At 43.5% G+C, this 14,849-nt stretch overlaps 1 protein-coding gene across 2 annotated transcripts in view; it reads right to left on the bottom strand.

Annotated features, from left to right (window-relative positions):
- The window catches only part of TAFA5 (TAFA chemokine like family member 5), a 665,524-nt gene that overhangs the window by 95,168 nt on the left and 555,507 nt on the right, over nt 1-14,849 (bottom strand). For both annotated transcript variants that reach the window (XM_089778743.1, XM_006118525.5), the window contains exon 3: nt 9,396-9,523. In XM_089778743.1, coding sequence (XP_089634869.1) covers nt 9,396-9,523 — 128 coding nt within the window. The remainder of the gene's footprint in view (nt 1-9,395; nt 9,524-14,849) is intronic.

Raw genomic sequence — 14,849 nt, 5'->3', positions numbered from 1 at the left:
TGAATATCTAGGTTAATCTATTTTGACACAAAATGTGAACCAGAAGCAGCACTTTCTGGAAACATGATTCATTGAAAATGTGGATGCAAAGCATATTTATTAGATAAGCTTGCTGTTTCCTGGATATTTGGTATATAAAATATTAAGCATTATTACGTAATGCGATGTTGTAACATTAGCAATACTTGTTAAGGCTAGAATTCTATTTTTGCCTCATTATTATGGGAAAAATGTAAGTCCTAAAGTCCATAGTCTCACAAGAGAAGTACCTTATTGCTGACCTCCACTTAGCTTCACCTTTCACACACTACTTTTACGACTAAGCTCTGACACATTATTATATAGATGTGCCTATAATACTATCTATTTCTCTATATGCACGCACACGCTAACAATGGGCCTAAGTGCAAAACTCACTACAAAAGCAAGCACTAGTCTACAGAGTTGCCGGATGGTTTCACCAAAAATACTGAACACCTCTCCCCCCCAAAAAAGAACACCAGGGAAAAAATTCTATTGAGGGGGAAAAAAGGAGGTGGGGAGACCAAAGTTGTTGAGGAAGAAAAAAGGACCCCAAGAGTTATTAAGCAAATAATAAATTAATTAATTAATAAAATAAAATAAAATAAAACAGCATGGCCCTTTAAGTGTGTGCAGAGTCAGAAGAGGAGAAGTTGAGCACTAAGACTCAGGGAAGGCATTGCTTCTCCTTGCTAAGATCTTTAGGCTTTTTACTGATGGCCATCTTGTTTTCTTGGTCAAGCCAGAAGGGAGCTTCCCTGTGGAACGAGGTAAGCAGGGGGTCTGAGGGCGGGGGGGCAGAGGCCCGGGAGGGGAGCTGGGCTCCCTTGCTGAGTGTGTCGTAGGGTTGCCAGGTGTCCAGTATTTTCGTCTCCTGGCAGGGAAAAAAATAAAAAAATACCAGACATTTTAGGTGTCCGGTATTTTCTGAATTTTTTTTACCGGACAGGAGATAAAAATACCGGACTGTCCGGGTCAATACCAGACACCTGGCAACGCTACTAGCTTAAGTCCCCAACTGTTCAATACTATTCCTAATGACCAATTTTACTCCAGTACTGCAGCATATAATTACTGACTACTACATTTTATCCCAAATTATAATATCTTGTATTACAGAAACTTTTCTCTGCTCTGATAGTGTACCTCTTTCACTTTCAGACAGAACCTAATGTTAACTGCAAACACCTGCACAAAATGTTGTAGGTTAACTAATTTAGAATCGCATCCTGCGCCCAGTACAGTATATGGAGGAATATTCACTTATTTACACAGGAGAATTAGATTCGTAATAGACTGTATATTCACTATATATTTGGAAGTTAATTCCACAATTTTCCCAACTACCCCATTTCAGGCTACACTTTGTTGTACCTCTATTTTACAACAACAAACAGTATGGGTCTAACAGGTAAGGTAGGCTGTTGAGATATAATAGTAAATTATTCCATAAAACAGTAGAGGATAATATTACGATACTATAGGAAAGAGTGTGCGTGCTTCCATTATAAATCCTTTTTTCTTCAGGGTTTATATTAGTCATTATGAAACCCATGTGAACCAAGTTCCCAACTCTTCTGCTACAGTCAGTCCCCGACTTACGCGGATCCGACTTATGTCGGATCCGCACTTACGAACGGGGCTTTTCTCGCCCCGGAGCTCACGGGCGGCGGGTCGCCACCCATGTCCTCCGGGGCGAGAAAAGCTTCTCCCGGTCTCCTGGTCTGCTGGGGGGGGTCCAGCGGCTTTGCTGGACCCCCCCAGCAGACCAGGGGGACAGGAGCAAAGCCGCCCAGGCGGCGGGGGTTCCGCTGCCTGGGCGGCTTTGCTCCCGGGCAAACGAGCAAAGCCGCCCAGGCGGCGGCTTTGCTCAGGTGTCCCTGGTCTGCTGGGGGGGTCCAGCAGCTTTGCTGGACCCTCCCAGAAGACCAGGGGGACAGGAGCAAAGCCGCCCAGGCAGCAGGGGTCCCGCCACCTGGGCGGCTTTGCTCCAGTGTCCCTGGTCTGCTGGGGAGGAGGCGGCGCAGCTAGTGTGCCCCCCCCCCCAGCAGACCAGGCTTTTGTTGCGGGACGCCTCGGGTAGAGCAGCTGGGGTGCTGCCAGGTTGGTCCTGTGGGAACCTGCCGGGCAGCACCCCAGCTGTTCTGTCCCAGGCTCCAGATTCAGCCGCTGTTGAAACTGATCAGGCTGATTCCAGGAAGCTGGGGGCAGAGCAATTCTGCCTCCGGCTTCCAGTAGTCAGCCCCTGGTCAGTTTCAGTGGCAGCAGCTGAATCTGGAGCCAGTTCCGACTTACATACAAATTCAACTTAAGAACAAACCTATAGTCCCTATCTTGTACGTAACCCGGGGACTGCCTGTATTTTCTTATCCCTCCCTTGCACATCAAACTAAGGAACTAAAAGCCTTTTTAAAATTATTAGTACTAGTCTTTTTTTTCTTTTTGCCATTTGTGCTGGATCCAGTGTTCCTTGGAACAGCCTGAATTATTAGTTGGGATTAATAAACTATTAATGTACAGGGGCATCCTGAGGATTTATGGGGTCCTATGAAGCACTATTAAACTGGTACCCCTATTCCCAATGGCAGACGGGGAGAGGGATGACTTTTAAGAGATGTGATTTTATAACCTTCAGCAACATACCAGTGAAATATTTCTAAAACAAATTTTAAACTAAGGCTAACACAGCAAATTCAGAAACGGACAGGTTGGCAAATGCCTGTTAAATGGCTTCATTACTACTTGAATGGCTCCTTCACAAGTTCTGCTAATAGGTTTGGGAGGCTTTTTCATTGCGGTCCTTTACAGAGGAAGCAGAGCCACAGAGTCCTAGTATGGCAAACAAATTGGAGACTGCTTTCACATTAAATGATTGTACAGAAGCTCTAGGACACCTTCATCTGTCTGGATCCAGCAATGCTGCAAATCAACAAATAACCGAATTTGAGACTAAATCTAGCAGAGAAGATACTAAACCTAGCAGAGAAGACACAGAGCCACAGTTATGCCCCAAATATTTGGGTGCCCTATGCAACTGCATATTCTGCATATAGGTAAGGATGTCTCTGCTAATTTACATATGCACAATTACCCAGCTGTCCATTGCACTTTAGCAAAGAGATCATGAAGATTACGGGAAAAGCTGTAGTGGGAGGACTAGAATGGCAATTCTTCATTTCTGTTTAGCAGGTTAGGGATCTGAGCTAGTTGTTATACAGCATTCTGAATTAGGTCAGCATTGCCATTATTTCTCCAGGATGTGGTGTGACTCTGATTTCATTTATGGTGGTTGAAAACAAGAGGAATTCTGTAAAGCAGGTTTGAGATCAGACTCAAGCCATAGTGTCAAGTTTAAAAGATTCACTGAACCAATGTGATAAATATCTAACATACATTTCTCAGGGTAGGTACTGTGCCTATTTTTTATTTTGCATTACGCCAAGCATAGCACTGATGCATCTTGATAAAACAAACAATAATAATGATAGCTGAAAATGCATCATGGTAGACAGGTAATTTGCTTTACCCAAGGTACAGAAAAATCACTGAATTAATGAGATTTTGAATAATACTTTGAAAGTTCCAAAGATACCATATCTAGTGTGCCTGCCTGTGGGATCTGGTGATATTGTTTCCCTCCATTATCTTTTTTTGAATGGTAGAAAAGTTGAAATAGGGATTAAAATATACGTCTGCATCATCCCCGGGAGGGAGGGGTGTGACCCAGGGCGGAGGGGAGGTTATACGCGGGAGGGGTGCCCCAGCTTGCGCCAGGGGCTGCAGGTGCCATGGGGGGCAGGGTGGGTGCCCGAGCCATTGTGTGCGTGGGGGTCGGAGCACTGCATGCTGGTGCGGGAGTGTGGGGAAAGAGGGTCACTTATGTAACATCGCAGGCAGGAGGGGACGAGTCCCAGACAGCGCTGGGGGCCACAGGCGGCGGGCATGGGACCTAGAGTGGGTGGGGCGGCCCCTGCAGCGCAGCAGGTTACTTTTTAATTTTTACAGCTTGAGCTCGGGCCCGATCAGGTCCAAAAGTATGTTAAAACCTTTTCCTGGATGAAAGTTTATCCCATGCAAAGTTTGGTTGCGGTAGCTCTTATAGTGTCCAAGGGTATGTCTACACAACAAAGTTAATTCGAACTAAGAGCTGTTAGTTCGAATTAACTTTAATAGGCGCTACCCATGCAAATCGCTAATTCGAACTTAATTCAAACTAGTGGAGCGCTTAATTCGAACTAGGTAAACCTCATTCTACGAGGACTAATGCCTAGTTCGAATTAAGTAGTTCGAATTAAGGGCTGTGTAGCCACTTAATTCAAACTAGTGGGAGACTAGCCCTCCCCTCAGCTTGCCCTGGTGGCCACTCTGGGCACAACCAGGGAAACTTTTCTGCCCCCCTCCCGGCCTTGGAGCCCTTAAAGGGGCACGAACTGGCTATGGTGCCCGTGCCAGATGCAAGCCTGCCAGCACCCAGCCAGCAGACCTGCACCTGGCACGGCACGAGCCAGCCACCCGTTGCCACCCAGCCCTCCGCCTCTTCCCGGGACCAGGCTGGCGGCTCCCAGGAGCCTGCCCGGGGCTGCAAGAGGTGGGCGCCTGGTCCAGTGCGGAGATTGTGGACCTCATCCAGGTTTGGGGGGAGGCCTCCAACGTCCACGACCTCCGCACTAGGCACAGGAAAGTGGCCATCTAGGGCAGGATAGTTGCCAGCCTGGCCACCAAAGGCCACATGCAAACCCAGGAGCAGGTTTGCATGAAAATCAAGGTGGTCCTGTGAGACCCCCGACCCTGAGCCCTGAGCTAAGAACATAAGAATGCCCATACTGGTCAGACCAAAGGTCCATGTAGCCCAGTAGCCTGTCTGCCGACAGCGGCCAACACCAGCTACCCCGGAGGGAATGGACTGAAGACAATGACCGAGCTATTTGTCTCATGCCATCCATCTCCAGCCTTCCACAAACAGAGGCCAGAAACATCGTTCCTACCCCCTGGCTAATAGCACTCCATGGACCCAACCTCCATGACTTTATCTAACTTCTCTTTAAACTCTGTTATAGTTCTAGCCTTCACAGCCTCCTGTGGCAAGGAGTTCCACAGGTTGACTATTTGCTTTCTGAAGAAGAACTTTCTTTTCTTAGTTTGAAGCCTGCTACCCATTCATTTCATTTGGTATCCTCTAGTCCTTATATTATGGGAACTAATGAAGAACTTTTCTTTATTCACTCTCTCCACACCACTTATGATTTTATAGACCTCTATCATATCCCCCCTCAGCCTCCTCTTTTCTAAGTTGAAAAGTCCCAGTCTCTTTAGCCTCTCTTCATATGGGACCTGTTCCAAACCCCTGATCATTTTAGTTGCCCTTTTTGGAACCCTTTCCAAGGCCAAAATATCTTTTCTGGGGTGAGGAGATCACATCTGTACACAGTACTGAAGTTATGGCGTACCATAGTTTGATATTTCCCCTCCTCCTTCTTCCCCTGGCTTCCCCCTTCCATCTCCCTCCTCCCAGGTTTCCCCCTCCCCTCTCCCATCCTCTCTCTTCCCTCTCCCACCTCCTTTTCCCAGTCTCCCCAGAGGTTAATCCTCCCCTCTCCCCAGTTTTGTTAAATAGAGTTTCTATTTTTGAATACACGTGTCCTTTATTTTGTACATCAGGAAGGGGAGGTAGGGAGAGGTAAGTGGAAGGAGGTGAGGGAGGAATGGGGTACGAGCCCCCGATGGGGAGGACTGGGGTGGCTCTGTGGGCTCCTCGGGGCAGAAGCTCTCCTGCAGCCCCCCGATTAACCCCCTGGATGGCTGACAGCCGAGTGCTGTGATGTGTCGAGTGTGGGCACTCAGGCTGTGTCCAGACTCAGGGGTTTTTTCGAAAAAAGTAGCCTTTTTTCGAAAAAACTTTATCTGCGTCTAGACTGCAGCCGCGTTCTTTCGAAATTAAATCGAAAGAACGTGGCTTTTCTTTCGACGGCGGTAAACCTCATTGCACGAGGAAGAACGCCTTCTTTCGAAAGTTCCTCTTTCGAAAGAAGGCGTTCTTGAATGTAAATAGGGCTTCTTCGAAAGAGAGTATCCAGACTCACTGGGTGCTTTCTTTCGAAAAAGCAAGCCGCTTTTTCGAAAGTTCCGCGTGCAGTCTAGACGCTCTCTTTCGAAAGAGGCTTGCAGTCTAGACATAGCCTCAGGGCACTCCAAAACAGGACTGCTTTGCTGTCCCTCATCGAGATAGACAAGCAAGCAGGGAACCCTGAGAACTGTCTGTCCGGGGTGGGGGTCGGGTCCCTTTAAGCACAGCCCTCGGTTAGCCTGAGGCAGCATCTCCACACTCTAAGTCCTAACCTGATGCCCTGCCGGTACTGCTTCTGGCCAGCCTTAACTTCGGTTCAGGGTCCACTCAATGTGGACGTGCTAGTTCGAATTAGCAAAACACTAATTCTAACTAGTTTTTAGGTCTAGATCAGTGGTCTCCAACCTTTTTACACCCAAGATCACTTTTTAAATGACAGACCAAGCCAAGATCTACCACCCCACCCCTTCCTTGAAGCCCCACCCTCTCTGTTCTCCTCCTCTCCATCACTTGCTCTCCCCAATCCTTATACTGTTTTTTTTTTTTAATTTATTCTGTAGGAAGAGGTTTTTCCAACATTTGGCCTGTCTAGACTGGACCAAATGTCAGAAAAAAAACCCTTCTTTTGGAGGCCACCTTATTCCTTGTGGAAAGAGGAATATAGGGGTGACCGAAAGAGCAAGTTTGCTCTTCCACTAAAAAAGCGGAAGAACAAACGCAACCCTGGATGCAGAAGAGTTTTTCTGGGATATCTCCAGAATCCTGAAAAACTCCTGCAGTCTAGCTGGACCCTTGCTGTGTTGAGACAGGATGTGTAGTCTCTGGGGTGGGAATGAGGGATTTGGGTGTGGGAAGGGGTGAGAGGTGCAAGCTCTGGGAGGAAATCTGGATGCAGGAGGAGGTGGAGAAGGGGACACTGGCTCGGGGAGGGGGCTCCAGGCTGGGCAGTGTTGGGATACTAAGCACAGGCTTGTGGATATGAGGGTGCAGGAATTTGGGTTGGATTATGTGAGGGGCTCAGGGCAGGGGGTTCCAGTGTTTGATAGGCTCAGATCTAGAGTCTGGGGAAGGGGGGATGCAGGAGTGGTTGTGGCCAGATTGGGGCTTGGCCCCAATTGGGGGTTTGTTGGCCAGGCTTCATTTTTAAATAAAATACTATGTTAAACACAAAAAGTTTCTGCATTGTCTTTATTTATGAGAATGGCAGGGAACCTGCCTTAAGTCAGGGGTCACTGACCCATAGAAAAGTAATTTGGGAGCAGGGACACAGTACTGGGGAGGGGTGCTAGTTGGTTCTGGGGCAGGGAACAGGTTGCCAGTGGGGACAGGGGAGAGAGGGTAGGGTGCTAGGACAGGTTCCTGCAGCAGGATACAGGGTGCTGGGGGGGACAGGTTTCTGCAGTAGGAGACAGGGTGCCAGAGGGAACTGGTTTCTGAAGGGGGGGCAGGTTTCTGCAGTGGGGTGGTGGGGCAAGGGAGAGGGAACAGGGAGCCACGAGCGAGGGGAACAGGTTTGGAGCAGAGGAGAGGGAACAAGGTTGGGGGCAGGGAGTTCCCTACACCAGCCATGGAGGGAAGCCTCCGACCCGCGCTCCCTCTGGACTGACCGCAGGGCAGCCGGGCTGTAGCGAAGAGAAGTGGCTGCCCGGCCAGCTGGCCATGGCGCTCAGCCAGGGTGCACCAAGCTCCACGTGGGCAGGCGCAGAGGGAAAGCCACTGATCAGCTGGAGTGCGGGACAGCCTCTTTCAGCTGAAAGCCACAGTCAGCTGGCTGGGGTGTTTCAGCCCTTCCGACCTCCCAGCTCCCACCATTCCTCGCAGCTACTCACCTGTGTTGTTGCTCAGTGAGTAGCTGCTCCTCAAATGAGGAAATCTAATGTAAATGTACTGTGCAGGCGCACAGTTCAGAGAGGGCTCAAGAGCTACTCTTAGAGCCCCTGAGATCTACCGGTAGCTCGCGATCTACTGGTTGGTGACCACGGGTCTAGATGCACTAGTTCGAATTAGCTTAGTTCGAATTAACTAATTCCAATTAAGTTAGTTTGAATTAGTGCTGTAGTGTAGACATACCCCAAGTTATTAGAGCACAAACATACACACATTCTCCTTCATATATTAGACATCACCATTACATAAATTACACTCAAATGTCTTAAAGATTAAATAATTAAATCTCTGGTTTGGAGATTAAGAGGTAAATTTGCATCAGTGTCCACAATGTACTTTGCTATGTTGTGTAACTATAGGGATGTCAGAATGGCATGGGATCTTTAACATTAGAACAATAAAAAATTCACAGGATGTTAGTTGACAATAAATGTTACCCTGAAAGACTGGCCAAAAAAAAAAAGTGAAGGTATGTTGATTTTTTGACACTGTAAAAAACACTAAAATGTTTGCAGTATCAGAATGCAGAGGATCTGATAGGCCTAAATCCTAACCTGCTAAATCTCACTTATTTGAAGCACACTGAGATTAAGCATAAGGCAGGTTTTGAAGTAAATCTTTATAATAAAACATCCTTGAAATGTAATTTACTTAAAAGTCACTTGAGAGCCCCATAAACTAATAGAAAATATTCTTGATAGACTAGCAACCTATCATATTCTACCATATCTCTTGGGATGTTTTCAATTTCTGGAGCACTAGTCTTCAGTTGGTTTGTAGAATGTCCCACAGACAGATGTTTGATGCTATAAGTGCTAGTAGTCATCACTGTTGCAGGCATATTCAGCCTCAATATATCTTCTCCAAACAAATCCGAAACACTACAGAAGACAACACCAAGGAGTTGAAAAGTATGGTATGGACAAGTTAGAACCAAAGTCCTGATGACCCTAAAAGAAGGGTTTTATTTGTTATTTCATACTCATGCAAATTTTCCTCTGGGAAGATGGATATTTGTCTTTGAAAGCTGTCTTTTTATTAGATGGAAAAAGCCAACACTACTTTTGTTTAAAAACCATTTTTACCCTATTAGCTCAGTAGTGTGAAGTTTATATCCTAATTCTACCAACAGTGAGGAATACACACTAGGGTGAAATAAAGATGAAGAGACAATCATAACTGATTGCATTTTTGGTCCCTTTTAAAACGTCAAAGTTTGACAATTTACATCCTTTCAGTACTCTGCCTCACTTCCCCTTTCTGAGAGCACAGGTATGAAAGTACACGTGTGTATCTAGGAATGTGTTTATGTGACCAGTACACTAACTGGCATCTAACTTTAAAAACCTATGCTTCATCTAAATTTGAAGTTTCACCCTTTGTTCTTTGGAATAAAAGGGATGTAAGAAAGAGAAGAGCTTACCGTGGTTGTCTTTATTCGCCCACCTGGTTGTGTACAGGTCCAGCCTGATTTATTGATTAGCAAATCACAGCCTTCTCCTTCTAAACATGGAAGCATTTCACACCACTGTTTTGTTTTGATAATTCGTGCTGTGGAAGAGAAAAAAACCAAACAGAGTTGGCAGGTAGGCTTGTGTGTCATTTCCCTCTGAACTCTCTTTAGAGGTGCCAATTTCATCAACAGATAATGCAACCATACGCTATGCCAGAGACAGCCCCAGGCAATTTATAAAATTATATACTTTGCCTGCTGTGCCAACCAATTATATAATAAAAACAAAATTTAAATTATAACAATAACACAAAACAGAGTTCTGGTTAAATGAAAGAAAAAATTGACAGAGGTAAGTTATGAACGGCATGAATTCCTGAAGTATATGAAATATAATGGGAGGAGCAATGGTTAAAATATTAATAACTAGAAGATTTACCTGGCATTGCTTGGGTCTTTCAGGGCAGGTGGTTGGAGTTGTAGGGGAGCAGGAGTTAGCGTAGGAGCTTGGAATGTGGGAGGCTCAGGGCAGGGGTCTGGGAGTGTGGAGGGGCAGAAGACAGGGTCGCGGGATGAGGTGGGGCTCAAGGAAGGGGGCTGGGAATATGGGGAATGCACAAGTTGGGTTGGGCGATGAGGAAGGGCTCAGGGCAAGGTATGGGGGGCTCAGGGCAGGAGGTTGGTGTGCAGGAGTCAGGCCAGGGGGTTGGGAGGTGTGGGGGGGGGGGCTCAGGGCACAGGGTGGAGTGTAGCAGCAGTTGCTCCCCAGCGCTGGGATGCTTGCTACCCCCTGTGGTTATTCAGCAATATAACTGTGCCTGCTATCACTGCCTTCCCTTTCAGTTTTGATTAGAAACAATCACATTCCATACACATCCCATTGTCCTGGCACAACCAAACCCATTCCTTGCTTTAACTAATGATAAGAGGAAGTTGCATGCCAAATTTGGAGGTCCTAGCTCTTAACATTTAGGAGGAGTTATTGAACAATACACTCACAAAAATGTATGGATGGACACAGTTAGATGAACAAACTCTCTCAAATATATAGTAACTAATGTTGTTTTAAGAGTTGTTGCAATTGTGCCAGTCCCACAATATGAGACACACAAGGTGGGAGCAGTAGTATCTTTTACTAAACTAACTTTTGTTAGGAAAAAGATAAGTTTTTAAACTATGCGAAATTCTGTGTAACTCTTCTTCAGAACTCAGCTTAAGTTCAAAAGCTTGACTCTTTCACCAACAATAAAGATATTACATTACCCCTTTGTAGTAGTAGTAATAAAATAAAATTAAAATAAATAAATAATAATAGTAATAAACAGGGCTCGCCGAACCGCCAGCCGTGCTGTCTGGTGATCTGTGCGTGCGCAGATTGCTCTGCACATGTGCAGATCACCCGAACCTGGCTCTTCCGGGTTGCAATCTACTCGCCACAGGCGAGTAGATTGCATTATTTGTCGAGCCCTGGTAATAAACAATAATAATTATAGAAGTAAGGTTGCCAGGCATCCGGTTTTGAACCCGACACTCAGTATTTGAGCTTTCTGTTTGGGAAACTAATTGAGAAAATATAAATGAGGAAATATAAATGTCCAGTATTTTCTAAATATGATGTAATGTAGATTGTGATGTAATGTCAAGTGCGTCCCGTATTTTTGTTGAAACCATCTGGCAATCCTATACAGAAGTGCATAAGGACTAGTCAAGAACAGCGTCACATATTGCTAGGTACTGTTCAGACACAGAATATCAAGCAGTTCCTGTCCCAAAGAGCTTATACTATAGACAGACAAAAACAGTGCCAAGGGGGAAGCAGGAATAAAACATAAGAGCAAAGTGAATGTGATGATGGCAAATGTTATGTTAGTTCCACAATTTTAAGGTGGGTTTACAGTATTTCAGAAGAGATTTGCTAAATGGAAAGAAAAGGGAAGGGAGAAATACACTGCAGGAAAAAGGACAGAGAAGAAGAAGGTGTGAGGGGCTGGTACTGAGTGAAGCTGAGGAGAAGAAAGAGGGCTGGAATAAAAAAGGACAGGTCATAGAAAGTCCAGTCAAAACTTTAGAGAGCTTACTGACTATTCCCATGTCCCTGCTTTGGCTGTTTTTGTAGGCATTCCTACTGGCTAGAATCTCTGGCTGGTTTCTTTCTGCAAGGCCACATGGCTTTGAAAGGAGACGGGGAGCTCTCACTGCATTAGTCAAGAAGGGGAGCTGTAGATGAGTGCTGTTCATCCATTTCAAGGAGAAAAGAACAATCTGTCTCTGTCTATTCAATACAGATTTCAATGCTGCACTCACCACTGTAGTATCTGAGTACCTTTCAGTAATGCATTCAGTAATACTACTATTGCACACTGTGGCTTTTTCTCTCACCATAAAGGAAGAGTATGTAACATAGAGTGTTTTGTTTTGCAGTTATTTTAAAAATACCATACACAAAGCCATTGCTACATGTTTATGTCAAAGAAGGCAAGGCCTATGAAATGCACCTTGAACGTAGATTGAAGTGTGGATAGGGTTGTGATGGTCTTTTATTTATGTGAGAGTTCAATTCCACAGCTTGGGACAGGGAAGTGAGACAACACTCCAGTCATTTGAAGCAGTGGCCTGTGCCCACAAAAGCTCATGATACCATCTACATGTTTTGTTAGTCTTTAAAGTGCTACCAGACTATTGGTTGTTTTTTAAGTCTTTTAATGAAATTCTCACTCATATTTTGATGTGACCAACCCAAGTCTTCAATTCCAGTAAAATTGTTAGTAAGCTCTACTAACGTAATGTACTCTGAATTGTTTATAGATTCATATTAAAGTTAAATTATAGACAACATTTCTCTCTACTCAGACCCTAGATTAGAATTTAGAGTAATCAAGAGGCAATATAGCTCATCAATGACTTGAATGAGTTTTGCTAAATATTTTGCCTAACAGTGTAGCCAGGATGCTCTTTGGGGACAGAGACTGTCTGGTTAGTGTATGTGTTGCAGCATCCACCACAATGGGGATTGGATCGTAGTTGAGGTCCTCTGGTATTATCCTATTATAAATAATAGCATACTATTTGCAAAGTCTAAAATGCTGTAGGAATTATTTTGGGGAAAGCTCCGTGGCCTGTGTTATGAAGGAAGTGAGTCTATAAGATCACAAAGGTCCCTTTTAGTCTGAATTTCTGAATCAATCATGTTTATCAGCCAACACCTTTATCCTCCCATTCGTTTGTGTGTTCCTACAAAAGGCTTGGACTGTTTCCAACTCCAGCTGTAAATTGCAGACCCAAATCTCATGGACATAAAAAGTGTACATAAAGGAGGAACCCAAGGTCCTCTGACAATTAGAGATCATATAACCGAGTATAATATGGAAAACAGTGACACCCCCGTGTCTTTCATAAAACCTTAGCATAGTTTAATTCTGTAATGTTTCTGAACAACTCAACAGAGCTACTGAAAGCCCTCAGCTGCTTTAGCTTCAATAGGAGTTGCTAGCACACCCTTTATAGCTCATTGCTTTGAATGGCCATAAAATAGAAAAGGGAAACCTACTGTATTAGTCACAGATACTAGAATAAATATGATTGGAATGTATACAGCAGCTGACAAACTGATTGAGACAAAACTGAATACAAATAAAATGAGAGTTGTAATTGTGTGTGGCAACTGCTTAGTAATTGTAGTAGCCAAACCTCACTAATGCGTATCCATATACGTATAATTCACACAGAGAAATAGCTGTCAATACCTACTTCTCGGCAAATCTACAAAATCAAACACCACCTTACATCCAGAAATATATGCTACATTGTCTCCTCCATTCACTGCACTGTCAAAAGCTGTTAGGAAACAAAATTTTAGGTTTTTTAAATTGGTTTATGCAAACCGTTAACTGTTCTTTGTGTTATTTGGCAGGATCTCAGAATGCATCAGTCTGTGACATCACAAATATTATGGGATGATTGGCTTTGGTGATGTCAGATTCTATGACAGTGGCAGCAAATTGGAATATACTAAAAATATTTTCCAAAATGGAAAAAAAAACCTAAAGGATTGTTAAAACAAAGTTCTGTGCTAAATGCATGCTGTTTCCATGGTCATTTAGACTCTGATGCTGATGAACATTTTTATAAACACACAACTTTAGGCATACAAGTTACATGGAGCACATGTTTTAAAATTTGTAGGATCAAGGCCTTAGCATAACTTAGTTTCCATTTTTGCTTTGCAATTCCCCATTACAGCAGAGTGCTGTATTTAAAATTTCATTATTTTCACAGTATGTTTACCCACATAATGTCAAGTATTATCAATAATTAAAATTGAATTACAGTTGTCAGAATAAATAAAGTGTATTTCTTTATGCAATATTGTTGCATGTTAATTGTGTTTATTCTCTGAGGGTGAAATTCATTTCCATGCACAGCAGAAAACCTATGACCCTCTTAAATCCCACTTAGTTTTGAGAACTTAAATGACACTTGTAAGATGCATAGACCTTGGAATAGCTCTCTGCAAAGGACTGAATTTCATCCTAAGTGCCTGATCCTGTGAACTGCTTTGTATGCACTGAAGACAATACCCAGCACCTAACAGAATTGTATTTTCAGATAATATCATTTCAATTAGAGAAAATGACTGTGTCCAACCAAAGACTATTAAGATAACTCAGAACTGTTCCATGTATGTAGTGGTTACATCCAACAGATGCCAAGTTCCTTAGTAAACCGATTTGCAAAATTCAGTAATTTTCAATGGGTCTTTCTGATATTAATGAGTAAGGTTAATATTGTTCAACTGTGTATTTTAGATTAAGGTAGCTTGAACAAAATTGTTTTAATTTTTTTATGAATGATTTACTTCTAAATAGTGTAGCTAAATAACTTTTTAAATATAACATGTAATGACTTTTTACTCATGATTAACTTTCTAAACTAGCTTACTAGGATACCTATATTTCAGTAAAATGGTAACATTTATTTATATTTCCTTTTCTCATGTTTTCATTATTCATTCAGACAGTTACCCACTGCTGCATCCCTGGTAAATCGCCCAAATGAAAAGCAGCATCTTTTTGTGACAGCGAAAAAAAAGTGAAATAAACCTTGTTCAACAGCAATAAATACAAAAATGTTGCCTCCATCTTAGAATTTATAGGACTGAAATACACGTCTGCAAAATTTTTATTTAAAATATCTGAAGAAGGAACTTAGAAATAAAGAGCGAAAAAAATACTTTTACTTTTTCCTCAAATAAGAATATCAGTAGTAAATAATTAATATAACACTGGGATATAGAGATTGCCATTCGGGATCTCAGAATTGACCCTACATAAGAAGTAAAAAATAACCGAAATGAGTATGCAAATACCATAATGACAGGCATGGTGTTAGAACCCAAGGGTATGTCAACACTACAGCGCTAATTCG

The sequence above is a fragment of the Pelodiscus sinensis genome, chromosome 1 (genome assembly GCF_052426305.1).
Source record: "Pelodiscus sinensis isolate ZL-2025 chromosome 1, ASM5242630v1, whole genome shotgun sequence".
NCBI classification, from domain to species: domain Eukaryota; kingdom Metazoa; phylum Chordata; order Testudines; family Trionychidae; genus Pelodiscus; species Pelodiscus sinensis.
This window is presented reverse-complemented; position numbering and strand designations above follow the sequence as displayed.